Source organism: Pleurodeles waltl, chromosome 1_1 (assembly GCF_031143425.1).
Source record: "Pleurodeles waltl isolate 20211129_DDA chromosome 1_1, aPleWal1.hap1.20221129, whole genome shotgun sequence".
Classification (NCBI taxonomy): Eukaryota; Metazoa; Chordata; class Amphibia; order Caudata; family Salamandridae; genus Pleurodeles; species Pleurodeles waltl.
The window spans coordinates 869072177-869100080 of record NC_090436.1 but is presented as its reverse complement, the minus strand read 5'-3'; the positions used below and the strand labels follow the sequence as shown (position 1 = coordinate 869100080).

The 27904-nt window shown below is 46.5% G+C and overlaps 1 protein-coding gene across 6 annotated transcripts in view; it reads left to right on the top strand.

The window, feature by feature from the left end:
* The window catches only part of IDNK (IDNK gluconokinase), a 255278-nt gene that overhangs the window by 44304 nt on the left and 183070 nt on the right, over positions 1-27904 (top strand). For all 6 annotated transcript variants that reach the window (XM_069229952.1, XM_069229943.1, XM_069229949.1 and 3 more), the window contains exon 2: positions 14104-14134. In XM_069229952.1, coding sequence (XP_069086053.1) covers positions 14104-14134 — 31 coding nt within the window. The remainder of the gene's footprint in view (positions 1-14103; positions 14135-27904) is intronic.

Sequence of the window (27904 nt, the reverse complement as noted above, 5' to 3'; positions counted from 1 at the left end):
GAACATTGAGCAACTAATATGCGCAGTGGTGAAACACAAAGTCATTGGTCAAACATAATTAATAGCATCACACCCTCTTGTCTTATAATATGAGGTAAAGATCAGGACAGTGTTAGGGGGTGCCGTCACTTGTGCCGAATAATCTCTGTAGGTGGAGAGTTGCTGGCCACCTTTATTTTCAATTCCTGCACCCTGGTCCTTGCCAACTATCACCTTCATATGTTTTGCGTCAGCCTGAGCATGGTTTCGCTTCATAGAGTGCAAAGCCTTGTGTTGCCAATGCATGACATCAGTATACGTTTTCACTTGTATACCAATTTGTTACTTGGCTTTGTCGATGGATTTTTGAGCAACATGCTTCAGGTTGAAAATTAGATAGTTTAGTGGGACCTCTTTGGTGGTACCCATGCTGTTTACTTGACCATTGATGCATTCATTTACAGTACAACATGTTTCCTGGGTGGTATAAGATGAGTTGGAGGGATGACTCAATCTTCTGATATTTTTTGATAGGCTTTCTTAATTTTTTCTTTTGACAGAGTGAAATTAAGCCTTTACCCCTCGTGCTTCCAGAATCCGCCCCACCTGCCTGATTGGCTAGCTGCGGGCCATTGTAGATTCTCTCAACTTGTTCCACAGACCCTCTCTGCTGATTTACCTGATTACCAGTTTTATCACTTTCCATATTGGGTACAGATGAGTCCAACCATGGATGACGCTCATTACCTTCTGGGCCTGTTGTCCTATTAGGTTGAAACCTCTCCGAAGCACGCCTGTCTGTAAAGTCTTTGCCCATACAGCCTACGTTCGCAAGGCCCCCCTGTGAAGTTTGAGTAGTAGATTTTTCGTTGTTTGTGGCATCCAAATGCGTAGTCTTGCAAAGATTTATTAATGATAAGAGAAGCTCTGGTAATAAAGTGAGCTTGTCTGTAATGGCGCTATTTGTTGTATGATCGTTGTATTTTTGGGTGAGGCAATGATCGACCTTCATGCTCAAGTTGTCCATCTTCTTATGCAACAACAAGACACCCTGCACCAGCATGTGTATTAGTTCAACCTGAACTTCTAACCTATGTGACTGCCATGTGAGTGCCTTGACCGCCGCCAGTAACGAAGAGTTGATGGTGGTAATAATGTGATTGGCTTTGCCATCACTGAGTGCTTTGGAATCTGGAGAATTATCATCTAATAAATTGGATCCTTAGTACGCCTGCTGTTCCCTCTGCATGCCTATTTCCTGTTCCCCAGGATTGGCTAGTGGATGAGTCGGTAGTGCATTGTGACTTGTAGGGGCAACCCAGCTCCCCTATTGTTCTTCTCCATTTGTCAGATAGTGTAGAGCACATCTGAACATTCCCCTCCTGCACGTGGTTCTGCTCATGTCGATGTACTGTTGCCTCCATAATAAACTTGTGTCCTAATTCTGATGGGGCAGGTCTCAACTCTACTGAGCCTGAGGTATGGACCGAACCATGGCTGTTACTCTTGGTATTCGAAGACGGTTCAGTTGGGTTGAGGCTTCGATTGCAATTTGTTAAGTAACTACTGAGTTTGCTTTTGGGATTTTTGTCTCCCTCTTCCAGTGTCAAAGAGATCTCGAAAAGTTCAGGCCCTTCTGTCTGCTCATTTTTGTTCCATTAAGTCATCACTGAATCAGCTAACTCCACCATCTTGGTGATTATGGACTCCTCTAAGCTGGTGCTTCCAAGGCTACTAGCTTCCTGAGGTGCTAGCACCACCACCTCAGGGTGTGGTGGTTCTGTCTCTGTTATTTCGCCAGCCTCCAACTTTCTTCTCGTCAAGTACTTGTGTAAAGTGTTTTTTAAGAGCCAGTTGCCTTCTGCATCTGCATCTACGATGAATGTTATGGCCTTCAGGAGCATGTTTACCTTGCCCAAACCCATATCTTGCTGGGGGCCAAGATCCTTATGTGGCCTCTCATCACCCAACACGGCCAGTGTTGCTATTCTTCTTAACTTTGAGCTTGACCATTTTGTTAAATGCTGGTATGCCTAATCTATCTAATGCTTGTGACTTTTGGATTCCTAGTGTTCCCAGAGATCTTTGTGTTCTTCCTACGTGTCCTTTGGATCCTTTGTGGCCTACAAACCTGCCTTTGGGCCACAAAGATTCTGTGCAAGACCTTCCAGCGTGTGTAGAAAGTCAAAGGCAGTTGTTCGCAGCTCCCTATGAGGCTTCTGTGGCTTAGACACAGCCCTCGCCCCGAGCTCAGCCTTGCCTGACCCTTACTCCTCAGAATAGATTATTCAAGTTGTTCAAGGGATTCCGCTTGGTATAGCTGTGCTGATTGATAGGCATTATTTTATTCAGCACTAGTGGTGACTGTTGGCCAGCCCTTCCTTTCTTTCTTGAATCCTGCATCTCTCTTCCAGTGCCTCAACCATGCGACAGCCCAAACCCAAAGCTAAGAGGACAGTAGGTTTCTGAACAGGACACAACTGCCTAACCCACAAACCGCACCCAGTCCTAGCTGGGCCACTTCTGTGGGAAGGTTGGGCACACACTCTGTGGAGGGCGACTGCGCCCCGCACTCAAGTAACCTTCCCCTTTAGAGTGCCTGCAATGATTGAGTGCTTGAGTGCAAAAAACAATGCTTAAAACCAGGAGGGTGTCTCTCAGATGACTCACAGTATCCCTAAGCCTTGAAAGCAGCCCATACGAGGGCTGCTCCCAGTTCTCCATCTCCGCCTTCAGCTTCTCCTGACTCAAGGGTGGACATTCGGTGAGCTCAGCAGTTGGGTCGGCTATCCAGGTTCAGCGTTTGCTGCACATCGCTCATCTCTTGTTCGGCAATGCCTCGCACCTTGCCGTATACAATGCCATATATCTCCTGTGTTGGCCTACGTGGAGGGCCAACCCTGCCATTCTACCGCCACTGCCCAACTCTCATGTCTCGGCAGTGGCACTGCAGCTGAACGGTGGCTCATGTAGCAACTCTGATAGCTCCGTGGCCTCGAACTCAGCTGGCTCCGCCTCCTACAGTTCTCCTGACATTCCTGACAAGATAGGATAGAGCAGTGATGTCAGAGAAAACAGTGGCACAATAAAGTACACTTCTGGCCCTGAAGAGACTCTGCTAGGAAAGGGATTGCTGTGCAGCTGAAAGGGCTGTCACTCTTTTGGACTTCTGCCTAGCAGGGCTGCTGCCTTTCTGCCCTCCTGTCTGAGTCAGAGGGATTTGGACTTGCACCTGAAGCCAGGACTCCCAGAGGGGCTGGAAGGGCTAGTCTGGTTGCCTCCTGTTCAGAGCCATGGGCCATAACGGGCTTCCAACCACCTGAACTATCAACCAGATCCAGCTGTAGCAAGCCCCTGACAAGCTGGGTGTGGACTGCTTGAAGACTATGGTAACCTTTTGATCCCTCGCCTCCTTAAGATCTATAACTCGGCCTGGGAGAAAGGCTCTCTCCCCTTTTCATGGTAGAAGCCCCGATTATACAGATACCAAAGAAGCAGGGTGACACCACGGATAAGAGTTCACATAGGCGTCTCTCCATGACAGCGCTGGATTATAAAATCCTCTTTAAGGTTTTTGCTTTGCAACTTCAACCGTATACAATCATTCTTACTCACCATGATCAAAATGGTTTTATTCCCACACAGAATACTAATCATAACATGATGTATCTCCTCAGAGTTATACAGGAGACTCCCTTATTGGACTATCCTGAAGCAGGCCATGGTGTGGGCCTGAAATGGCAATATCATTTTCTCTTCTTATCCTGCTTACCTTGATGCTGGGCAGACATATCCTTACAGCTGTCCATCATTGGTAGAATCACTTTGCTTAAAATGGTTACATAGCCAAGACTGTTGCATTACTTTAGTTACTTACCTCTCTGGGTACTAGCTGCATGGTTCCAACGACTGAAGGTCTTGATATAAGACTTAATTTGGGCCTCCATCTCTCACAGAGAGTCCCTTAAGGGCCTTCAGTTACACTTGCCAGAGGGGATCTTGAGGTGTCTGTCGTTGAACAGGTGGAGTGGCTTCCCAAGTGTAAAAAACAAAAACAAAAGGCATACGTACGCCCACTGTGAATGTAAACAAACATTGACCCTTAAGACCCATATGATTACAGCCCTAAACTACTTGTGGGGGACTACATATCCCAGACTCCTCTTGGCCCCTGGAGGCACCATTTTGGGGGACCAGCTGCTCACACTTGAGTCCACCAACTAGCGCTATAGAGCGCGGTCAGATCACTGCAGCGCAGGATGTGCTAAACTACTGGTGGGGGACTAAATATCCCAGACTCCTCTTGGCCCCTGGAGGCGACCATTTTGGGGGACCAGCTCTTCACACTTGAGTCCACCAACGAGCGCTATAAAGCGCGGGCAGATCACTGCAGCACGGGATGCGTGCAGGACGTGCCCGAGTCAAGGACAGGCCAATCCGTGCCCGTCCGCCATTGGAAGAGGCTGGGCTGAGCCCACTCTCTTGGTTTTTTAATTTAATTATTTCTTTTTATGTTTTTATGCATGGACACTGAATGTTGACTCATATAGTATAGAAAGTGGTAAGTAAAGTAGGTTGCTCAATAAGGATTGCTATAGGGCTATAACAAGTTTAGGACCATTGGTGGCGGGCTATTTTATACTAGAAAGCAGTCATGGGCAGGAAGAGGGAAGCCTGCAGTAAAATGCCCATAGGGTGCAATTCCACAACCATCGATTCCTTTTTAGCGTGAGCCGTGAGTGTTGTCTCTAAGGAGATTGATTTGCTAGAGAGGTGGTTATCTTTGGGTTGCACAGGTTGCCCGATACCGATATTTTAGGTACCCCCGACGTAGAAAATGAGACAGAAGGGCAGGCTATCATCGCCTTAAATGGCTGTATCCCTTTAATTAGTTCAGATGCCCCTATGGTTAGTAGTAGGGTACTTCATTCTCATGTGGAGCACCCAAACCAAACCATAACTACAGCCTCACCTGCCACTAAGTGTAAGAGGAAAGCTAAGACTATTGATGCCCCTTCACCTCCTATAAGAGGGTCAACTGTAGGAGAGCATGGTGAAACAGTCAATCAGGGTACGGTACGAATACCGGATTGGGATATAGTCGCCCAAAAGTTTATAATTTCCTTGAATGAGTGTTTAACTCCCCTGAGAGATAGACTGTGGAAATAAGAAGTAGCAGTAGAGAAAAATGTAGGATTATGTCAGAGTCAACAAAGGCTGTCACCGTGGGGGCCTATTGTTACTTCAGTCGTTCTTGAAAATACCCCTTCGGGACACCCTTCTTCATTGAATGCTCTCCCCCCTGAAAATACTACACAGGAAGAGATAGCAGGAAGCAGCCAACTGTGTCCTGGCCTATGTTTGCATAATAAGCGACCTGCATCCATTTTAGCTCCTGGAGTTAATCATCTGCTCCCAATATGTCTTCAACTGCCCCTGAGGTGGCGCCACAAGAGTCTTTAGCTGTTGCATCATCTCCATACTTACCAGTGATCAATCTTCCTCCTGCTTACTGCCCATGTGTTGTTGTTTTGGCTGTCGTTCCTTCTGCGTTAAACTCACCTTAGAGTCTACCACCCAACTACAAAACAAGGTTTGTCACTGCTTAGTTAATCATTTTAAATTTGATATCTGTGATTATGGAAATATCTTGCTGACTCATTGTGTCACCTGGATCAGTCCCTCTAGTAAATGTATCCCTGGTGACTGTATAATTGTTAACTTTAGGTATCCACATCTGGCAAAGAAAATTCTTTCCTAGCCTTTTGAGATTCTTGGCAATTCAAGTAAAATTAGAGTTTTACCTCTTGGCTTTTTCTATAGACCAAATAACCCCCAAAAGCCCATGATTCCTTCCTTGACAAGCGTAGCACAGCCCCCCTAGATGTTTCTAGCGTTATGTGTAAAAAACGTTTTGATCCTTTGGTAGATCTTAACAAGATTCCTTCCCTGACTTGCCTAACACAGCCCCCTTAGTTGTTTCCAGTGTTGTGTAAAAAATCGTTTTGATCCAATGGTAGATCTTAACGAGATGGACTGACTGTATAGGGGCCTGCAAAAGGCAGTTCCATGTTTCATTGATAGGGATTGGACGGGAATGTCTCCTTTAGACCTGTTTCTTATCATAGTGTGTTTTTACATCATGACGAGCCTGCCTTAGGACGGGTGTCTTCCATCACTCCTTTGCCAAACACCTTATCGAGGGAAAGAGGTCAAGAAAGTGAGGCGTACTGTAATAGCCAGGGTAGGGATAGACAGCTTTCCCTGTTAAGCTGGAATGTGGCCGGCTTAAGAAACAAAATGTCCAATCCAGAGTGGACATCCTTTATTGAAGGTTATGATTTTAATGTATTCCAAGAAACTTGGGATCCCACTTCTGTAGTTTTAGATGGCTTTTCCTGTTATTCTTGGCCTGCCGCTGCTGCTCAACATGGAAGAGCTAGTGGCGGTCTTGCTACCTGGGTAAAGGTTAATATCAGAATTACTGTTACAGTTATAGATACAGGTAGTTCTGCTTATCAGACCTTATTCACTAGAGACAATAAGCGAGCGTTCAGTTTGTATTTAGTAAATAGTAACTTTTTATAGCAGTAACTTTTCCAACACTTATAGTGACCTGTTTGAGGAGCTATTTAGCATTATTGGAGGCCTAAAGTCTTATGGGAAGAGCATCACTCAACAACCGAGCATTTTAACTTGTGGCAATTTTAATGCTAAAACGAGCATTGATGATATGGATTTTGGGCTAAGGAGTAAGGTTACGGAAAAAGTGCCCTGTGATGTGAGATGACTGCAACTGCAGAATCTAGTAGCTCAATATGACTTTTCAGACTTAGTTAATTTCTTTCAGGGCTCTGGTCCAGATAAGCCAACGTACAGAGGAGGAGGTCATGGTTCTGTTATTGATTATATATTGGGCAAAAAAACTGTCTTCAGTGGTCTAAAAATAGCATGGTGTTAGAAACTTCAAGGAGTGATCATAATGCCATCCACTTAGATGCTTGTTTTCCCTTGAATAAGGACGCCAACTCAGAAGTTTCTGAAGGCATTAATAAACATACGAGGGATGGCTTAAGGGTAGTGTGGCATTTAAAAGACCCTATAGCAACACTTACGGGCCTTATAAGAGACAATCTCTCGACTATCTTGGGATGTTTAGAGGAAGGTTCTGGGGCTGAGTTGTTCCATTGCTATATGCTATTATGTGAAGCAGTAAGTAATATGTTATCACACCCTTTTAAACCTGAATAAATTGTCCCCATTGGTTCGATGCAAAGTGTTCTATTGCCAATCGCCGCTTCAGCATTAGTGAACCTCCCCAGGGATAAAAAAGAGGCTCTCTGAGGCAAGACAATGCGGCCATAGAAGAAAGGAAGCACACTATTTAAGAAGGACTGGGATGTGTTGGAACGGGCTGCTGCTTAGAGTAATAGCAAGGTGTTTTGGGAGAAAGTTAACAGCCTCTATCAAAGTGATGTATCACAAACAAACCATCTAAGCAGCAGTATTTCGGGTAATGATTGGGCAATGCACTTTAAAAAAATTTACTCACAGGTAGCTGATAGAGAGTTAGAGAACGTATTGCGGAGGGCACTTGCATTTGCTGGCGCACTGCAAGTAACAGTTCAGGAGGTTGAGATTGCTATTGTTTCGAGCACAGGTGGAAAGGAGCCAGGCCCGGATGGGATCCCTATGGATCTATTTAGATGTCAACTGGGTCTCTGGGGACCCCTAATTGCGAACTTATTCAATAACTCTTTATGTAATAAGATACTTGAGTCTTAGTCACTCTCTTCAATTGTCCCAATTTTAAAAAAAGAAGACTGGGGATCACCTAAATGTAACAGGCCTGTATCTTTAGTTGATAGCTCTGTTAAGATAATAAGGAGAGTTATTTTTAGTCATTCACAGGATGGGACCACAGAGAACAAAGTATTGTCCCCCTGTCAATAGGGTTTTCGACCCGGTGGAACTATAGAGCAGTGCTTGAATTTACTTCTCATTGTAAGTAAATATACTGTTGCGAAGCGTAGCTCACTGTACCTGGCATTTATGGATCTGTCTACAGCGTTCGATAGGGTAAATAGAAGTAAGCTCTGGATGATGTTAATCAGCTTAGGAGTGGATGTCGCCCTAGTGAACTTTTTGTATGGTCTACATAAAAATCTAGGTGCTAGGGTGTGTTATGGCCGGCAGGGTGAATTATCGGACACCTTTTCTTTAGAAAGTGGTGTTGGTCAGGGGTGTGTTTTACTACCTCTCCTTGGACATGGAAAAAGATCAGCAGTGGCCTTGAGAGTGGGAAAAAAATCCCTCAGTACTGTTAGGAATTTTTGTTATATGGGACTGGCTTTTTCTACAAACAATTCCTGGTCAAATCAGATATCTGTAGCCCGCCAGAAATTGGGTTGATCTGCTAGTTCTCTACTTAATTTAGTAAAGGAAGACGGAAGGTCCAAGATCATTCCATTTATGAAAATTTACAAAATGCAACGTATACCGACTGCGATTTATGACGCAGGTGCGGGGGGTTATCAAAATTCCTCAGCAATTCAGATGGAAGAAAATAGAATCTGTAGGCATATACTGAATCTCCCGCCTTCAAGTGCCAGTTTTAATTTATCCTCTGAATTGAATATGGAATACATTACGGATGTGATAAAATGGTCTCCTCTCTTGCTCTGGGTTAGTGTGTGGTGTACTAAGAAGGCGAGCCTTAACAGGAAAATAATTAGGGATTGTTTGAAATTGGATAAAGGGCCCACTATCTCATGGCTAAAGTACATAGCTAATTCCCTGACCAATATTGGCCTCCCGGACTTGTGTAACAACGCTGATGTGATTGTCAAATCAGATAAGATGGTGGTGAGGCGGACATTGCTCTTAGAAAAACAAGTATCTGTAATTTTTTATTTTACTCTGGCGGATGGTGATACTCCCTTGTAGCTTACGTTAGAACTAAAAAGATGGGAGAAATCAATACTTTTTAGGTTAAGGTCAGGTACTGTATGACGTCTACTCTGTTTTAATGATGGAAATAATGAGTGGGGTACTTTGTTGCCACCTTGTCCTTGCAATGGCAGCGCAAAACAGTCCCTACTTCATTTTATGTTTTTCTGTGGTTTTCATAGGAGATTTTTCCAGACATACCTTAAGCCCTCATTAAGAAAATCAGCTATCCGAATGTGCAAAGAGGCTTTAACCTTTCTTCAGCTGCTAGGTAATACAGATGTCTGCATTGGAGTGTGTAGTTTTTTTTAACATGCTATCCGCAGTAGGAGAACAATGGGGTACAACTAGGCTGGGTATTTATTGGAGTGGCCCCGTTTACAATTATATTGTATGCTAATGTTCATTATTAAACTCCCTATTCGACTATAAATGATTTTCTAATTATATATATATATATATATATATATATATATATATATATATATATATATATATATATATATATAAATCACCAAAAGTATTCACTGCACTCCACAAGGTTTTCAATAGTGCATATTTATTCCAAATAACAACCACCAACGCGTTTCAACTCCCACAGGAGTCTTGTTCACAGTCTGTGAACAAGACTCCTGTGGGAGTTGAAACGCGTTGGTGGTTGTTATTTGGAATAAATATGCACTATTGAAAACCTTGTGGAGTGCAGTGAATACTTTTGGTGATTTGTATTCTTCGAGACTGGTCCTCTCCGTCACTGGCACCGGCAGTGGAGTGCGCCGCCCAGCTACTTTTAGACCATTCTTGTTTGAGGATATATATATATATATATATATATATATATATATGTATATATATATATATATATATATATATATATATATTTGCACTTTAAGCGGTTATGTCCCCCTGCTGAGTTGAGCGATTTAATCTAGTATGGTTTTGATAATTTATAAATTCAAAACAGATGCCAAAATTAGAATTTTATGTCCAAACGCTTTAGAGGGTTTTTAATATTTCATGTAGTATGTTTGTAAATTTAAGATTTGAATGGATTTTATTGAAATACTGTTTAATGATTTGCTGCATCTACAGAGAATTAACAGGATGATCTTTAACAGAGCTCTTGGCATCGGAAATATATTTTAAGTATTGGTCACATTATGTTGGTTGAGGCCTACTGAACAAACTGCAAAACTGAAATTTGTATGATTTCTAACTGACTGATTTTTTTTGTATACTTTTATGTTTTTTTGATTAGCCCAATAAAGTTATTTTGACTTGACTTTGATTTGACTATAGCCCTATAGCAAATCAATGATTCCTAAGCAAACCTTTAGAAAGAGCGCACTTTGCCCAAGTGTCACAATTCAGTGATGAAAACTCCCCACTTTCAAACTTCTGTATGGGATTCTGTCCAGGGAGAGGCACGGAATCAGTCCAACCTTAAAACACAGTAGACCACAATGTGGCTGGACTAAGGGGGTCATTACGACCTCGGCGGTCTTGGAAAAAGACTGCTGAGGCCGCGGGAGACAGAATACCGCCATTGCCGGCGGTATTCCTGTCTCCCTATTATGACATTTCCGCTGGGCCAGCGGACGGTAACAGTGTTACCGTCCGCTGGCCCAGTGGCAATGTCTCATCAACATTGCAGCCGGCTCGTAATAGAGCCGGCGGCAATGCTGATGTGAGCGGGTGCAGTAGCACCCGTCGCGCATTTCACTGCCTGAAATTCGGGCAGTGAAATGCGCGACGGGGCTATGCCTGGGGGCCCCTGCACTGCCCATGCCAAGTGCATGGGCAGTGCAGGGGCCCCCAGGGGCACCCCAAGTCCCCTTACTGCCAGCCTTTCAATGGCGGTGTTTACCGCCACGGACAGGCTGGCGGTCAGGGACTCATAATCCCCAGGGCAGCGGTGCTTGCACCGCTGCCCTGGGGATTATGACCGCCAGGCGGAATTCTGGCGGTATATTGGAGGGGCCGGCGGTATGGGCGTGGCAATTGCGCCACGGTCATAATTGCTGGCGGAACACCGCCAACCTGTTGGCGGTGTTACCGCCACCTTACCACCGGCCGCCAGGGTCGTAATGACCCCCTAATTCTTTTAGACCTTTCAGCTGCTTCAAAACAGCTGGTTATGACTCTAGCCCACAAAGACTAAAGGAAGGAGGTATAGAGGGTTCTGCTCTCACTTGGATCTCTTCTTACATACAAAATAGAACAAATGTGATCCATGCATCTTTTTTCACATCATCATCCTACAGCTTAAAAGCAGGAGTCCACCAAGACTCAATCATGTCACCACTGTTTTTCAACATGAACTCCTTACCTAAATTGATCAATGTGTTTGGGTTTACCTGCTTTAACTACGAAGATGACAGAGATACCTCTTCATTTAGAGAACACCAAGGACACTGGCAACTTCAAACTCAACTTGAATGCTTTTATGTACGACCCTGTCTGTACCTGGCCTGACCACCTTGGATCACCACCACAAATATATAAGAAGGTATGAAACCATAGAATTCTCATGAACTCCAAGCTGACTAGAATGCCCAAGTGTATAAGCTATCTAGATCAAGTTTTCTTACCATGAAAACACTGTAAAGCATCTTCCCACAAATAGTCTTCTGAAGGTCCAAGCAACCAACTCTCTTGTCCTATCAAAACTAGAGTATACTAATAGTCTAATCACAGCTCACCTTTTTCAGCAATTAGAAGATTACAGATTATTCAGAACTCTGCTACCAACCTACTACTACATGTAAAGCCACAAGCCCATTGTCCCCCTCCTTTAAAGGCCCTCTGCTGGTTACCAGGAGCCAGAAGATCGTCCTTCAAGCTAATTTGTTTCACCCACATAGCTATACATGACAAAGGACCACTTTTTATCAGGAACAAAATCACAAAATACATCCATCTTAGAACCCTACACTCTACAGTGGCACCCTATCTCAAAATACCAATTTATAAGAAAAAAACATGGGTGGAAGATTTTATCTTTCTATGCTCAAGCAACTAAACTGCGGAATGTGTTACCCACAAAACCAAGATCCATTGAGAACTATCTCAGCTTCAGAAGGCTAGTCAAGGGCTGGCTCTTCCTGACAAGGTTAGAATACTCACAAAAACAACAACATACAGCAGTGGTATGACCAAGACATTATAAAAGCAATACATGTGTTTAAGTTTGTGAACACATCAGCATATATAGGTCTGTATGTATCTTTGTCTATATGGATAGAAAACTGTGCTGTATATTAGAATGTATGTATCTTGATATGTAACTGTTGTGGTATGCATATACATCTGTACATCAACATGGATTTAGACTATGTATGCGGATGTCCCTACATACATGTGTGTGTGTGTATGAATACATATATATTTACCAAACAAAAATTATGATTATGTTGAGGAGAATCCATGCATGTTTATGCATTAAATAGGTGTGCGTGTCTAGCTATTTAAATGTAGCTATGTGCATATAAAGATATCTAGATACTGTAGACAATGCATTTTCTGAAGATATAAGAATAAATATATACAGAAACAAATAGCCCCCACAGCGGCCAATGACGCATTCCTGGCCAATCTCCCATGGTCAGGCACCCAACCACAGACACTCACCCTTCATTCTTGATTTGTTTTTTCACAGTACTCCTGTTGGACAACACAGAAGGATCATGCTAGGTCTCAGAGAGTCCCAAGTTACCTCCCGGAACGTGCAGCACAATTCTTTTTTATTTAGCCCCAGGCTAAGAGGGTCTGGGTATCCCTACCATGCCTCTTTAACCCTTTTTTTTTGTTTTAACTTCACAACACAGTACCCATGACCGGTAAAGACTGCTGGGACATTTGTTGTTTTGTGGCCAGCCAATCAGATTCCCTGGTACTGCTGACCTGGTCAGGGGAGCCCTCTCAACTGATCAGACAGCTCTGTGTTTTGAATGTTTGGACCTGCAGTACTCCCATGGAACCAACTGTTCAGATATCACTGACTTTTGAACTGATTTACAACAGATACCTTTCTGAGTAAAGATATAGCTTTATGGCAAATTGGGTGTGATTCTTAAAATTCCTATGGAAAATTGAATGGTGAAAACACATTTTGAGAACCCTGCTTTTTGTTGGTCCCTCCTTGACAGATCACCATGAAACTTTCTAGGAGGCAGCTGTGGTGGATGAACAGTTTTTTGGAAATGTTGTGAAGAGTTGCCGAACGGCATGAAAGTTATTAGATCAACAAAAAAGCACCCTGACCCAACTATAACTACGCAGTGATAACTGCCACTCTGTAATGTATATGTAAACATAATATTTTAATAAAAAAATAGGCAGTTCTCTGGAATGTTGAAGTCTAAATTCATTTACTTCTGTGTATAGCAACTGGTTAATAGCAAGGAGTTGTAGTTGCCATATATACAAAAACCCCATGTACTTCTGATAGGGCTGCACATACATTACAATTAATACATTTAAAGCATAATTCCATCAGTCTTTATACTTAAGTGTGAATCAGCATCATATCACCATGATTGAAGCGACCATAGATTAATGTCCAGTTATGCATGTTACAGATCAAGGCCTTTAGTCTCATTTGTAGAAACCATGGTATAATTCACGTCATGTATTGACTATCACTGGAATAACATGATCTTGACTCTTTGTATATTTGATATACATTATAGTAAGATTCTCAGCTTTCCTGTGTTTTGAAGTTTCTCTGGTGTGGGGTCACTGGCCTGCTGTATCAAATTAAAGTAAGACTTCTGAACGTCGATTACATCGGAAAAACTTATTAGCTTGACCTTTATGTTTTTGCAAGTGCAGACAGTTTAATACAGGGAACGTCAGAATGGCTCATTCCAAATATGCAGATTGCATGACAAGAAATATATTGAGTATTTGAAAGCCCAGTGCCCCTTCACCTTTTTGAATGTGTGAAACAAAAGGAGGAATGGAATAATAATCTGCAAGATATGGAACAAATGCACTACAGGCCTCGATCAGCTGTGTTGTGCGGTCTACAAATGCCCACTCTGTACATCTGCTCAGTTGTAGTTGTGGTGAGTTTGCATTGTAAACCAGTAGTGGCAGAAGATCGGAATTTGAACAAAGAGAAACCTACTGAGCATTGTTCATGTAATATTCTGCTTTTATCGTTTTTTACAGAAGCACCGTGGGCGCATTGCTGGCGAGCAAGGTACAGTGATACAATATTTAATACAGTTCTTCAACAAAGTTTGGCAAACACTTTGTATCTTTAGATATGGGTATATAAGACTTGAGGAATATTTTTCTCTGTACCAGTTTATCCCTCCTGTGATGTAAGTAATTTGGAAACAATCAGGCGAATTTTGGAACATTTTATAAAGGTTGTTTTATTTTGCTGGGGTGATGAGAATCTTAGATTTTCAGAAAGCAGCAGCACAATCGGTAAGAATTTGGGGAGACGGGTGTGCCTAGGCTACATCTGATCCTCCTTTTCGACTGGATAGATCACCACTGTTTCCATCCCTTTCGTGCAGTCACATCATGCCTTCTTGTTTACTTATTATTATCCAGTTTCCATCTCCAGTGTCAGAGAGTGACGTAAATATTCATATGTTTAAAGATAACTGTTTGAGTATTAGATTAAATTTCCCTAATTTGTGTAAAATTATTAACTTGTTAGCCAAAATATTACCATCTCTGCTATTGTAATTTGCCGACATTTGCCTCTCTGGCAATTTTAATAGTGCAATTTACAGAGATTAACATATGAGGCAAATGCAAAGATTGTAGCATTATTGACGCAGATTGGTTGCACCATTCAAAACATGGTGCACTGATAAAGGACCATGCAGATTTTAGTTTGCTATGTTCCCTAAATGAGGAATGTTTGATCCCTCTCAAAAATAGAAAGTGACCTCAACGCCCTGTCAAATTATAGGTTCATTATTCACACATCTAATGTATAGGATCTTCCTGCTATCTGGTGAGTCTGCAAGACTGAAAGCAACCATTTCGGCTTTCAATTAGGATTTGCTGCAGATAGTTGACAAGAGCCACGCAGCAGTGCTGACTTTTTGTTTTTGTTTTTACTTACTTGCAGCCTACGATTGGACAGTGGCAAACTGTTGGCAAGCTTGGTTTTGGTTGTGAATGCAAGTCAAGTGACCATTTCTATGTTGAAAATATCCTTTCCCCTTAAAAATTCAACGATTGTTTAATCTGTCACGCTTTCGAACATAGTCCTTCAGGGATCCCTCTCCCATTTTAGGCCACCGATACATGGGCAATAGATTCTATTAGACAAATACGTTCTTAGCGAAGAGCTGTTCGTCTCCAGATGATATGTATTTGTATTTGCATGTTTCCAGCGCCAGATGCTTCCTTTGAAGCCTCCCTAAATGCTCTCTAGGGCTTGAAACCTTTCTCTTTTCATCACGACCTTTGGTTTTCCTCTGTCTATAACCCATATCGCCCCAAGAGGAAAATGTGGGGTTCTGCTCGACAGTAATACAGCTGACCTCTTGGTGTGGATAACCAGCAAACTAGTTTCTTCTAAATCGGCAAGCTCTGAAGAATTCCTGCTCCACAAACTGAACATTACTCGTTGGCATGGCTGTTAATTCTCATCTGTGCCATTTCCGTGTCCACAGCGAGGCTCTCCTCTGATCAATCTAGCTTGATTGTAACTGACAGATTCAGAATTTTGCGCAGTCTCTGGCGTCAGGTTGTACTTACTATCACATCATGCAGACTCACACAGCCTTCTGTCTTCAATCCCCTTGAGCACAGTATCACCATGTCTTTTAAATGTTTACATAGTTCTGTTCAGTCAGACCTAGCGACAGAGGTTCATGGTATGGCTTAATGAACTAGCTGCACATTCCATTAAAAACACAACATAGAAACAAAACCCCCAAGTTGTACTTTTTTCTCATGTGGAGAATGTTTCCCATGGCAGGAGCACATTCTTCGTGTGTGACTGTTGCAGGAAAATACATATTTACATGTATGTACAAATTCGGCTTGTGGAAGGAAAGCAGGGCCTGTAACAGAAGCTGGTATAGCCAGCTTCTGTTGCCAAATTCTAAGTGATATTGCACTGTAAGTGCATATGAAATAGAGGCTTTTTTCTTACACGGGCTCTGTTTGGGTTCATTTTTAAACCACATAGCTGCCGGAAAAGAAAAAAAAAAAGAGAGAGAGAGAGAGAGAGAGAGATCTTTATCTGTTTTCATTTCTAAAAACACAAAGATAATTGTATCTTTTTCTGTGCAACACTATAAATATTATTGTTTTGATTTCCCACCATACTTTGTGAACAGAGATAATGCATTGCTTTTATCCTGCTACTTGCTTGAAGTAAATGCATCATTTTGGGACAAAGGCCTCTTTTTGACAGGGTTAGCCCCCATGTTTTGCCTGGGATGTGATGTAGCCTAGAAGTTGTTAGTGCCCAGGGCCCCTGCTAACCAGGTACCCTGGGTCAGAGCTTTTTCCCTAAACTGTTGTGATGCATTGGCACACTTGGAGACACCTTAACTGCCCCTATAAGACCCCAGTAAATGGTATCTATGTACCCAGGGCAGGAGGTACTAAGGGTAGGCCCCTGAAGGCAGAAGCACTGATTGTGCCTCCCTCTAAGGCCATGCATTCAGGTGCAAGCAGCACTGATGCAAACCTAAAATGCAAACTCAACATGGCACACTGCCCGCGTGCCCTGTCCACTATACACTGCATGCATTATGAGTAAGACACCTCCTCCAGCAGGCCTTACAGCCCTAAGGCAGGGTGCACTTTACTGCATGTGAGAACACATCTGCATGAGCAATATGCCCCCACTGTGTCCTTGCCAAGCCTGGAACATAGTGAGAGAACAGAGCAGCCATTTTAATAAATGCGCTGGACACTGGTCAGTATGAGTTTCACAGGTACATGATGGAAACTCTGATCCCTGGGTGAATCTAACAACTTAAAAAGATAAATCCAAACATACCCTGGGGTCACCTTCGAGGTACCCCCTGCAAAAGCTAACTACCCTGGCACGGTTGCTGGCCGGTCTCATCCAGCCTGCCACCACCTGATACTAATCTGAACCCCTGCGGGAGGGCGTCTGCCCTCTGGGATGTAGAACAAAGCCCTTCCTGGATGGAGGTGCTAACGCCAGCTCCCTCAGGAATGTGCACTGCCCTGTTGGTGAGCTTCAGAGGGCTTACTGCCTTTGAAACTCGACCTTCAGGCATGCAGCTAGCAGCAGATGGCCGCCCCCAATGCAGACCCCTACTTTTGGCGGGAGCAACATCGGGAAACTCAAAAAAAGGACAGGAGGAGTGGCCCTACCTAGCATGCACCACTCCTAAGGTGTTGCATGCGAGGTGGGCTCTCCATTTAATTTTCCTCCACCTTGGATGGAAGTAAAATAGCCAAACGGGTGTAGGGAAGTGACCTCTGCCCACAGGACGTGGTCATTTAGTGGGTGTAGCCACCCTAAGGTAGATGGCCCATTGTTCATTACAAGGTGCCCCCAAAACACCCAGTAAATACAGTATTTAGTGGGCATCCCTAAACCAAGAAATCAGATTAACGGACAGAAGAAGATCAGCACCAAGAAGATCCAAGGCACAAGAATTGTGGATCCGCTTTTGACGTTGTCCCGCGTTCTAAACTGTGGGAAGTTATGAGTAAAGCTGGAGTCCCCGGCCCCATGCTTAATATTATTAAAGTTCTTTATTCAGGCAATTGTGCGAGAGTACGATGGGGTTTGGCAGGCGAACTGACTTCAGCATTCCCCACAGTCCGCAGTGTGAGACAGGGTTGTGTACTTGCGCCCACCCTGTTTCTTTTATTCATCAACGCATGTATTCCCTACCTCTTGGATTGTTCTAGTGACCCCCCTATTTTGAGAGGGCAGAAGTTTCCATGTCTTTTATTCGCTGATGATACTTTGTTACTTTCTCGAACAGCCATGGGCCTTTCAAGTTTGCTTGCAAGATTTCTGGAGTTTTGTAAAGATCATGGTCTGGAAATCAACTCATTAAAAACGAAATATATGGTGTTTGGAGACAAAAGGCATAAAATAAAAAGACCTGTTTATCTAGAAGGCGCCTTACTGCAAAGAGTGGGGACTTTTGACTACTTAGGTGTAAAACTAGAAGATTCTCACTACTGGCATGCCCACCTCCAGAAATCATTAATATGTCTGAAGCAAAGGGCGGGCGGCCTTGTGAGATTTGCAACCTGTTCCCTTAGTTTTGCCTTGACTCCTGCTCTCGAACTGTATAAATCACAAGCCGGGGGGGGGCTTTGTATGGTGCTGAGTTATGGGGCCACTGCAACTTAGAGGACCTGGTTAGGGCAGAAAACCAGTTTTTACAGACGCTGTTAAAAGTTCCTTCAAGTACTCCCTCATTGCCTATCCAAATGGATTTAAATCTTTTTCCAATTAACCAGATCGCCGCTTTAAAGGCCACTACTGTTTTGGATTCGGTAATGGTCATCTGATGCTCTTATTCCATTTAGATGTGGGTTGCCCACACTGATGGCCACTCATTTTAATGCCAAAATCAAGTGGTGTGCTTATGTTGAACGGTCCTTATTTCTTCTTGGCCTGGGGTCCTATTGGAAGGATCCCTCTTCTATCCCCAAAAATGCCATTCAGATCTTGAAGATGCTTTCTGGCTTAAAGTCCAAACTGCACAATTGACTGAAGTTGTCCCCTCTTCCATGACTGACAGGTTTTTGCAATTTAAATGTCACTGTGCGTTTGAGCCCTTTATGGATGCAGTACTCTCCCCATTTGCGCGTGCTCTCATCATCAGATTTAGAATAGGGTCTCTTCCTTTGTGTTCTCTAACTTACAAATGGCCCAATTCTACTAATAAGTCCAAGCTATGTCCGATGGGCTGCAAGTATGAAGAGACTGATTTTCATGTTCTTTTTCAATGTCATGCATATGGTAAACAGAGATGGATTATTCCCTTATGTAAACAAATGGGCTTTAGGAATTGTTTATCTGCTGAGAGAGTATTTAAAACAGACCCATCTGTACAAATAGTTTGTTCTGTGGCAATTTTTTTTTAATCAATTTGGCGTTTTAGATTAGCGATTTTAAAGAATAAGACATGGTAGCAGATTTTCGAATGAGGCATATAGTGCACAGCCGTTGTATTTAAGTGTAAGTCTATTAGTCCGATGTTTTAGGAGGGATTGGATGTTTTTTAACTATGATATTTATGGAAAAATAAAGTTTTTATGTTATTGTTTTATCTTGTTGTAATATCTCATTTCTTAAAGTTTGTAATTTATTTTATTTGCACTTTCTTTGCACAATTTCTTTCTTGGATTGTATGTACTGTACTTTTATGGTATGTTTTTACCGAAATAAAGTAAAGTGATGATGAACTGTGGATCTGCTGCACCAAAGAAAAGGCGCCATACCCTTCCTGCTGCACCCAGAACCTTTCAATCTGTGCTGAGGAGCTGCTGGACAACTGGAAAAACTCTAAAGAACCCCAGAGGACCTCCAGGCTTTGCAAATTGCCAGAGAACTCCCTCCAGAGTGGAGGTACCACTCTAAATCCACAAGAAACCAACAAACCAGTGAGGTCCACCTCACTGACCAGACACTAACTCCTGAACTGGACACCGCAGCTGGACCAAACTTCACACCGATGACCACAAGGACAAACCCTGCCAGTGTTCCAAGTTTGGTGACACTGCACCCTCTAGCGGCTGAATCGTACCAGTACCCTGGATATTGGTCACCTGACTTCGGACACCAAGAATGACATCCCAGACTGTAAATGAAGCAGGAGGAAGCCCCAGTCAAGGGAATTCAGAAACAACCCAGACATCCCGCCAGAGTGCCCCCATTGTCCTGCAATCATCCCTTTAACCGACCTATCTCCTGTTTCTGAGGGCATCCTTGCGCACAACTCCTGGCTCACCAATTCACTCTGCACCTGGCCGTTCTGTGCCCTGCACTGAAGAACCAGCTTTGCCCTGAGGGTCCCCCACCCCTTGCAACCTCTACACTCCAAGGGTAGCTTCAGGATCCATCTTTAAACTTACCTGTGCAATGCTTTTCCAGTGGTCACCAGCAGTGGCCGTGCACCAGCTCCAGAGACCTTTTCCCGCTGTTCCCGCCCGAACCGGGAGCCACCCAAACTTCTCCAGCTGGCACAGTGTGCCTACCGACGGCCACGACCAGCTGGCAGAAGAAGAACTTGATAAGCCTGCTGTCCGATTTTATATGCATTTTTAAAGGTTATCCTCCATTGATTCCTAAGGTGCGTAATTTAGCACAAAAAGACTATTTTAATTAAACCACAAAAATTTATATCTCTGAAAGTACTTAACCAATTCTGATGATCTTGGTTTTGAAAACTACATAGAAATCTGAAGTATTTTTATAAATTGGTCTTGAGCTATTCCTTTGAGCGTGTGAGCTGCAAGATCGATGCTGTGAGTACAACAAATGCTTTGCACTTCTCCAAGATTGGCCTAACTGCTTGACCACGCTACCATAAAAAATTGAGAATTAGTTTGTCTAGTTTACCCCTATAAACCAACATGTGGTTGCCTAGACTCTCTGCACAGTATGCCTAGCTTTGCACACTACATAGAGAGTCCGCCTCCTACACATTTCCATGAAACACTTCTTCTGGACTTTACAAACTTCAAACCACTGTTTGAACATAAATTAAAAATCAAGATTGGCCTAACTGCTTGACCACGCTACCATAAAAAATTGAGAATTAGTTTGTCTAGTTTACCCCTATAAACCAACATGTGGTTGCCTAGACTCTCTGCACAGTATGCCTAGCTTTGCACACTACATAGAGAGTCCGCCTCCTACACATTTCCATGAAACACTTCTTCTGGACTTTACAAACTTCAAACCACTGTTTGAACATAAATTAAAAATCAACCCCACATTTATACATGGCAGAGTTTAGGGAGCACTTTATGGTTCTGAGGAACAGGCTGTTGTGCTATGTATCACTTGGATAATGGTGAAACACGGATTAATTAAATCTCTTTTTAAGCTCCTGCTGAGTGCCACTTCAGTTTTGTTACATTTCGACCTAGGCCTCAAAATGATAACCCATATCACCAACCTTAAATCACTGCTATTCTGGCCCCTTATTTAGGGGGTCATTCCAAACCTGGCGGTCGGTGTTAAACCAGCGGCCAAACCACAAACAGGCTGGCGGGGAAAAAAATTGAATTCCGACCCTGGTGGAAACCGCCAACAGAGACCGCCACATTACCACACCGCCCGCCACGGCGGCACAAACAAACAGCGCGGCGGTCACCGCCAACAGACAGGCGGGAGACAATGTACCGCCCACCCTATCACAACCTACCAATCCGCCACCTTTTCCGGGGCGGTATCCCCGCCGATAAAAACACGGCGGAAACAGCCATTTCGAAGGGAAAACGCTCACCTCCATACAGCCCACGAGGAATAAGGACAGCATGGAACCCGAACTCCACATACTCCCAGCGATTGTGTACCTACTCCTCTACCAGGAGCACGAACGCCGGCGCAGAAGACAACGGTGAGTACTGCACCTACGACACAGGGGAGGGGGGTGGAGAAAATATTACGGGTACACACATACGCGACACACCCACCCTCACCCTCACCCACTACAACACACACATCAATGCGTACCAACACATCAGAGTGACACCCCCCCAAACCCCCCGGAAGAATGCAAACACAAAAGGAAATGATTCTAAACATAGGAATATATTGTATTACTGGCTGAAAAATATAATTCTACATCAAAAACTGTTATATACATATATGTACAAGTCCGAGCATTGTAGCATGTATTGTCCGTGGACCACTGGGCCCAAATCACATGGGCAAAGCCCACACAAGATACCTGACTCCAATGGAGAGAACACTGCAGGGGCATCAGATAGCAAAACTACAGGCACCTCAGGGGGAAGGGAAGGGGGGCACCTCAGCCAGATGAGTCCACGACGCCAGATCCACGAGGGGCCTCCATGGCCACTGTTCAATCCTGGGGAGTGCAAAGCCACAGTCTCTCAAGTCTCTACAGTGGGTGGCTTGCCCACTGTTATATCCTGGGGAGTGCAAAGCCACAGTCTCTCAAGTCTCTACAGTGGGTGGCACAAGTGGATAACAGTCTCCACTGGTTCTGGGTGGGGCCTGGTGCCCAGACTGCTTCGTGCAGGCCTGCCCGACTAAGATGCGGGCCAGCCCCTGGTGCTCATGGTTCATCAGTGCTTGAGATGAAGGGCCCAGTTCAGCGGTGCTTGAGACGGCGGTGCCCAGTGCAGCGGTGCTTGAGATGAAGGGCCCAGTTCAGCTGGTGCTTGAGACGGCGGTGCCCAGTTCAGCGGTGCTTGAGACGGCGGTGCCCAGTGCAGCGGTGCTTGAGATGAAGGGCCCAGTTCAGCTAGTGCTTGAGATGAAGGGCCCAGTTCAGCTGGTGCTTGAGACGGCGGTGCCCAGTTCAGCGGTGCTTGAGACGACGGTGCCCAGTTTAGCGGTGCTTGAGACGGTGGTGCCAGTTCAGCGGTGCTTGAGACGGCGGTACCCAGTGCAGCGGTGCTTGAGATGAAGGGCCCAGTTCAGCTGGTGCTTGAGACGGCGGTGCCCAGTTCAGCGGTGCTTGAGACGGCGGTGCCCAGTTCAGCGGTGCTTGAGATGAAGGGCCCAGTTCAGCGGTGCTTGAGACGGCGGTGCCCAGTGCAGCGGTGCTTGAGATGAAGGGCCCAGTTCAGCTGGTGCTTGAGACGGCGGTGCCCAGTGCAGCGGTGCTTGAGATGAAGGGCCCAGTTCAGCTGGTGCTTGAGACGGCGGTGCCCAGTTCAGCGGTGCTTGAGACGGCGGTGCCCAGTTTAGCGGTGCTTGAGACGGCGGTGCCCAGTGCAGCGGTGCTTGAGATGAAGGGCCCAGTTCAGCTGGTGCTTGAGACGGCGGTGCCCAGATCAGCGGTGCTTGAGACGGCAGTGCCCAGTGCAGCAGTGCTTGAGACGAAGGGCCCAGTTCAGCGGTGCTTGAGATGAAGGGCCCAGTTCAGCTGGTGCTTGAGACGGCGGTGCCCAGATCAGCGGTGCTTGAGACGGCAGTGCCCAGTGCAGCAGTGCTTGAGACGAAGGGCCCAGTTCAGCGGTGCTTGAGATGAAGGGCCCAGTTCAGCGGTGCTTGAGATGAAGGGCCCAGTTCAGCGGTGCTTGAGATGAAGGGCCCAGTTCAGCGGTGCTTGAGATGAAGAGCCCAGTTCAGCGGATCTGGCCATGGCGTGGAGCTCATTTGCCACCTGTCTTGTGGCTGGCGGGGCCCTCCTGGGCTGCAGTGCCGGGCATGTTGGTGGCCTCCTGCCCACCTGGGATGGGGCTGGCACGGCCCTCCTGGGCTGCAGTGCCGGGCATGTTGGTGGCCTCCTGCCCACCTGGGATGGGGCTGGCGGGGCCCTCCTGGCCAGCTGGGCTGATGGCGGTCTTGTCGGGTGTGGTGCCCTTCCCAGCCTTCCCTGATCGCCTGTGGCCCTTCCCCACCTTGGGCGGTGTGACAGCTGTCTCCACACCTCCTGCCGGAGCCATGGTAGGGTTTTTTGTGCCTGGTGTCTTCACCCTCTCGCGCCGGCCACTGCCTATCTTTGATTGTTTCTCCGGGGGTGGGCTGTCCGTGCCTTGGCTCCGTACTGAACTGGCTGCCCTAGAGAGTGGGGGACTCCATAGTCCATGGCAGACTGTCATGACAGGGCCCGGTTTTGTGGTGGCTGAGGTGCTGACTGGAGTCCTTTGACATGGACGGGGTGGGGGAGTTGGTGGAAAGAGGTTAAGTTTGGACAGGAAAAGCTTTTTAGGAGCAATGGGAGGGGTAGGTGTAGTGGGTATGGGAGTGGAGGAAGAGGATGTGGTTGTAGGAGTTTGAAGTCTGGTGTCTTTGGGTGCAGGTGCTTGGGCTGGAGGCTGTCGTGAGGTGGATGGCTGTTGGGTGGGTGGCTGCCTGCGTTTGTGTATCTTGGAAGAGGAGGTCACAGACACACTGGGAGAGGACACAGGGAACGTGTAAATGGCAGTGGCGGTGGTGACTGCTCGTGTGCGGGGGGTTCTGGTGTGTGTGCTGGTGATGGACGTAGTGGCTGAAGATGTAGTGCATGCAGGTGTGAGTGGAGACGTGACAGGGAGGGAGGAGGGAGACGAGGAGGAGGGGGACACAGTGGAGGCAGTGGGTGTTGGTATGTCTGTATGTGGATGTTGCTTGGGTGAATGCCTGTGTGATGTGTGGTGCTTATGTCTGCCTGAGCTTCCCTTGGGTGTTGAGGTGTGTGCAGGCTGGTCTGATGGTGTGTCTGGGATAGGCAGAGGTACAGGTGATAGGGTCTGGGTGGAGGAAGTTGGAGGGGGGAGGCTAGAGACAGGGACAATGGCTGCCATCAGTGCTGAGGCCAGAGTGTTGAACGATCGCTGAAGGGCAGCCTGACCAGAATGAATGCCCTCCAGGTATGCATTACTCTGGTGCACCTCTCTTTCGACACCCTGGATGGCATTCAATATGGTAGACTGCCCAACAGTGAGCGTCCTCAGGAGGTCAATGATCTCCTCACTGAGGGCAGCAGGGGTGACTGGGGCAGGGCCTGAGGTGCCTGGGGCGAAGGAGATGCCCACCTTCCTGGGTGAGCGGGCACGGGGCAAACGCTGAGGGTCTGCTGGGAGGGCGGTGCTGGTGCGCTGGGTTGCGGCTGTACCTGTTGTTGCGGGGGGCACAGATGTTGCCGCCACCACAAGGGAGCTCCCTTCAGAGGACGAGTCCGTGTCACTTATGTCTTCCCGAGTCCCCGCTGTGGAGCTCCCCTCGCCCTCCGTCCCACTGGTGAAATCGGAATCCGTTGCATGGCCCTCCATGGCCATGTGGGATGCAGCTCCCTCGAGCTCCGATGCCACTTCTCCTCCGCCTGATTATGCTAATGCACACATGAACAGGAAAACCACAAAAAAGGGGGGGGGGAAATAAAGACATGTTGAGTGCATGCATTGGCGACACCGTTGGCGGACAGGACAGACACAGAAGCCCCCTGCACTACACCGCGCACTTGGGGTCCACTACTCAATCCGTGGGACATGGCCTACAAGCCTATGGACGACATATGCACACATAGATGACACAGGGCCATGAATAGCTGTACTTGACACCCTTCAGAGGTGGGGGGCGGGGCACAGGGCCATGCCTTACAGAGGGGCCTAGCCTACAGAATTCGCCCTGGCCTAGGGATACCCACAGCCCTCCTCCCCCACCCAGACACCTCCACTGCGCGCAAAGTCACCAGAATGAGAGTGTACTCACCCCCTTGTGTCTTCTGTGATGTCCTCACGCGCCCATCCAAATCGGCGTAGGCCACCGCCAGGATCCGTAACATCAGGGGGGTCAAAGTCCGACTGGCACCCCTCCCACGTTGGGAGGCCATCCCCAGCTGAGCCTCCGCCGTCTTCCTGATCCAGCATCGGATGCCCTCCCATCTCTTCCGGCAGTGGGTGCCCCGTCTCTGGTGGACCCCCAGGGTCCGGACGTCCTTGGCGATGGCACGCCAAATATCAATCTTCTGGTGGGCGCTGACCTATGTGAAATGTACAGGGGTAGAAAAAGAGTCATCACCTTCTGCACCCTCAATGTGAGTGGCCCCCCATCCCTACCCTTGCCATGTGGCACATGCTCTCATCCGTCGTTTGATGCATGCCTCAATCGCTCCCCTCCCCACCATCTTTCATCCACCCCACTCAACACAGGCATTGGCCACTAAGCATGGCCCCAGTGTACTTACCTGTTGGTCTGGAGGACCGTAGAGTAGCGCATACTGGGGGAGGACCCCATCCACGAGTTTCTCCAATTCCTGAGCAGTGAAGGCAGGGGCCCTTTCCCCAGTCGCATGAGCCATTGTCTGTTCCAGACCGAGGTCACAGCAGCACTTGCAGTGTAGGTCCTCTCCTGTCGAAGATCAGGTATCGAGTGATTAAGCAGATAGAAAATGGCGGTCACGGCCGCGGCGGTGCGTACCGCGACCGCCGGCGCACATCGTCATTGGCTCCTGAGACCCATAGGGTTCAATGTCAACCAATGCTGCTTCGCGCTGCAGTCTTTGACCGCCTACCGCCACGGTGTGCCACGCCAGCGCATTTACCTCACATCCCATTGTCGCACTTCACAGGTCAGGCAGCCGCCATTTCTAGGGCCCACATGGCTTACTTTTTACTGCGTCACACATACCTAGGCCTTGCATCAACACTCATACAAGCCATTCAATGCATTGGGAATCGTGTTTTGTGCAAGCTGTGGTTACGTACCTGTGGGTTGATTGACTCTGTGCTTGCTGTTGTCCTTCATAGGCACCGTCCGCTGGGACATGCGAGGAGATGGAGGAATCTTCCCGTGTACAGACCGCTGGTAGACCTGTCGACAATGGAGGAAAGACATGTCATACTGACATACAGGCTTGACCGAGCCACTATTCATGAACTGTGTGCCCAGCTGGAGCCAGACCTGATGTCACCAATCCGCCAACCCACAGGGATCCCCCCTCTAGTGCAGGTGCTGTCAGTGCTCCATTTCCTTGCAAGTGGGTCATTTCAAACAACAGTGGCCATATCATCAGGGATGTTCCAGCCTATGTTTTCCAAGGTGTTGTCCAGAGTGTTGTCTGCCCTGCTGAAACACATGCGGAGCTACATCGTTTTCCCTCAGGTGGAGGATTTGCCTACAGTGAAAGGTGACTTCTATGCCCTTGGACATATCCCCAACCTCATAGGTGCCATTGATGGGACCCATGTGGCTTTAGTACCCCCCAGCAGGAGTGAACAAGTGTACAGAAACAGGAAGAGTTATCATTCTATGAATGTACAGATGGTGTGTTTGGCAGACCAGTACATCTCCCATGTTAATGCTAAGTTCCCTGGCTCAGTGCATGACGCGTACATCATGCGGAATAGCAGCATCCCTTACGTGATGGGTCAACTCCAGAGGCAACGTGTGTGGCTAATTGGTGACTCTGGTTACCCCAACCTGTCATGGCTACTGACCCCAGTGAGGAATCCCAGGACAAGGGCAGAGGAACGGTACAATGAGGCCCATGGGAGAACTAGGAGGGTGATCGAGCGGACCTTCGGCCTCCTGAAGGCCAGGTTCCGCTGCCTCCATATGACAGGTGGATCCCTATTGTACTCACCAAAGAAGGTGTGCCAGATCATCGTGGCCTGCTGTATGCTTCACAACCTGGCTTTGCGACGCCAGGTGCCTTTTCTGCAGGAGGATGGTCCAGATGGTGGTGTTGTAGCAGCTGTGGAGCCTGTGGAGAGTGAAGACGAGGAAGCCGAAGAGGACGACATAGACAACAGGAACGCAGTAATACAGCAGTATTTTCAATGACACACAGGTAAGATTCCAACCCGGCATATTACATATACTCAACCCCTACTGCCTCTCTACTGTCTGACCTTTTCCCCCAGTGTATGGTAACTGAGTTGTGACTTTCCCTTCCAATTTCAGAGATGTGGGCCCCACTGCGTGACATCTGCTTTGTTTCCCCATGGACTACAGCTGTGTGACAGTGGTATGTTGGCATCACAATGTAAATATGCATTTTTGGCACGGTAATGTCTAATACATTTGTACAAACTCACAGCCAGACTCCTGATTGTTTTGTGCAATAACTGTGTTTATTTCAGTGCTCTATATTGGTGGGTGGTTGCAAATCGGTGAGGGGTGATGGTGGAGGATTGTCCATGGCAGAGTCCAGACTATTTGTATCACAGGTGCATTGTCCAAATGCCTGTGGAAAGTGGAGCAGGGGCAGTTTAAGGATGGACAGGGTGACAATGTGGGACAGTGGGATGACAATCAGGGAGGTATCCTTTCCTGGCGGGGGTCTTGGCATCTTACTCTGTCTTCTTCCTGGATCTCAGGGCCCGCTTGCGGGTGGTTCTCCTTCTGCAGGGGGTGGGG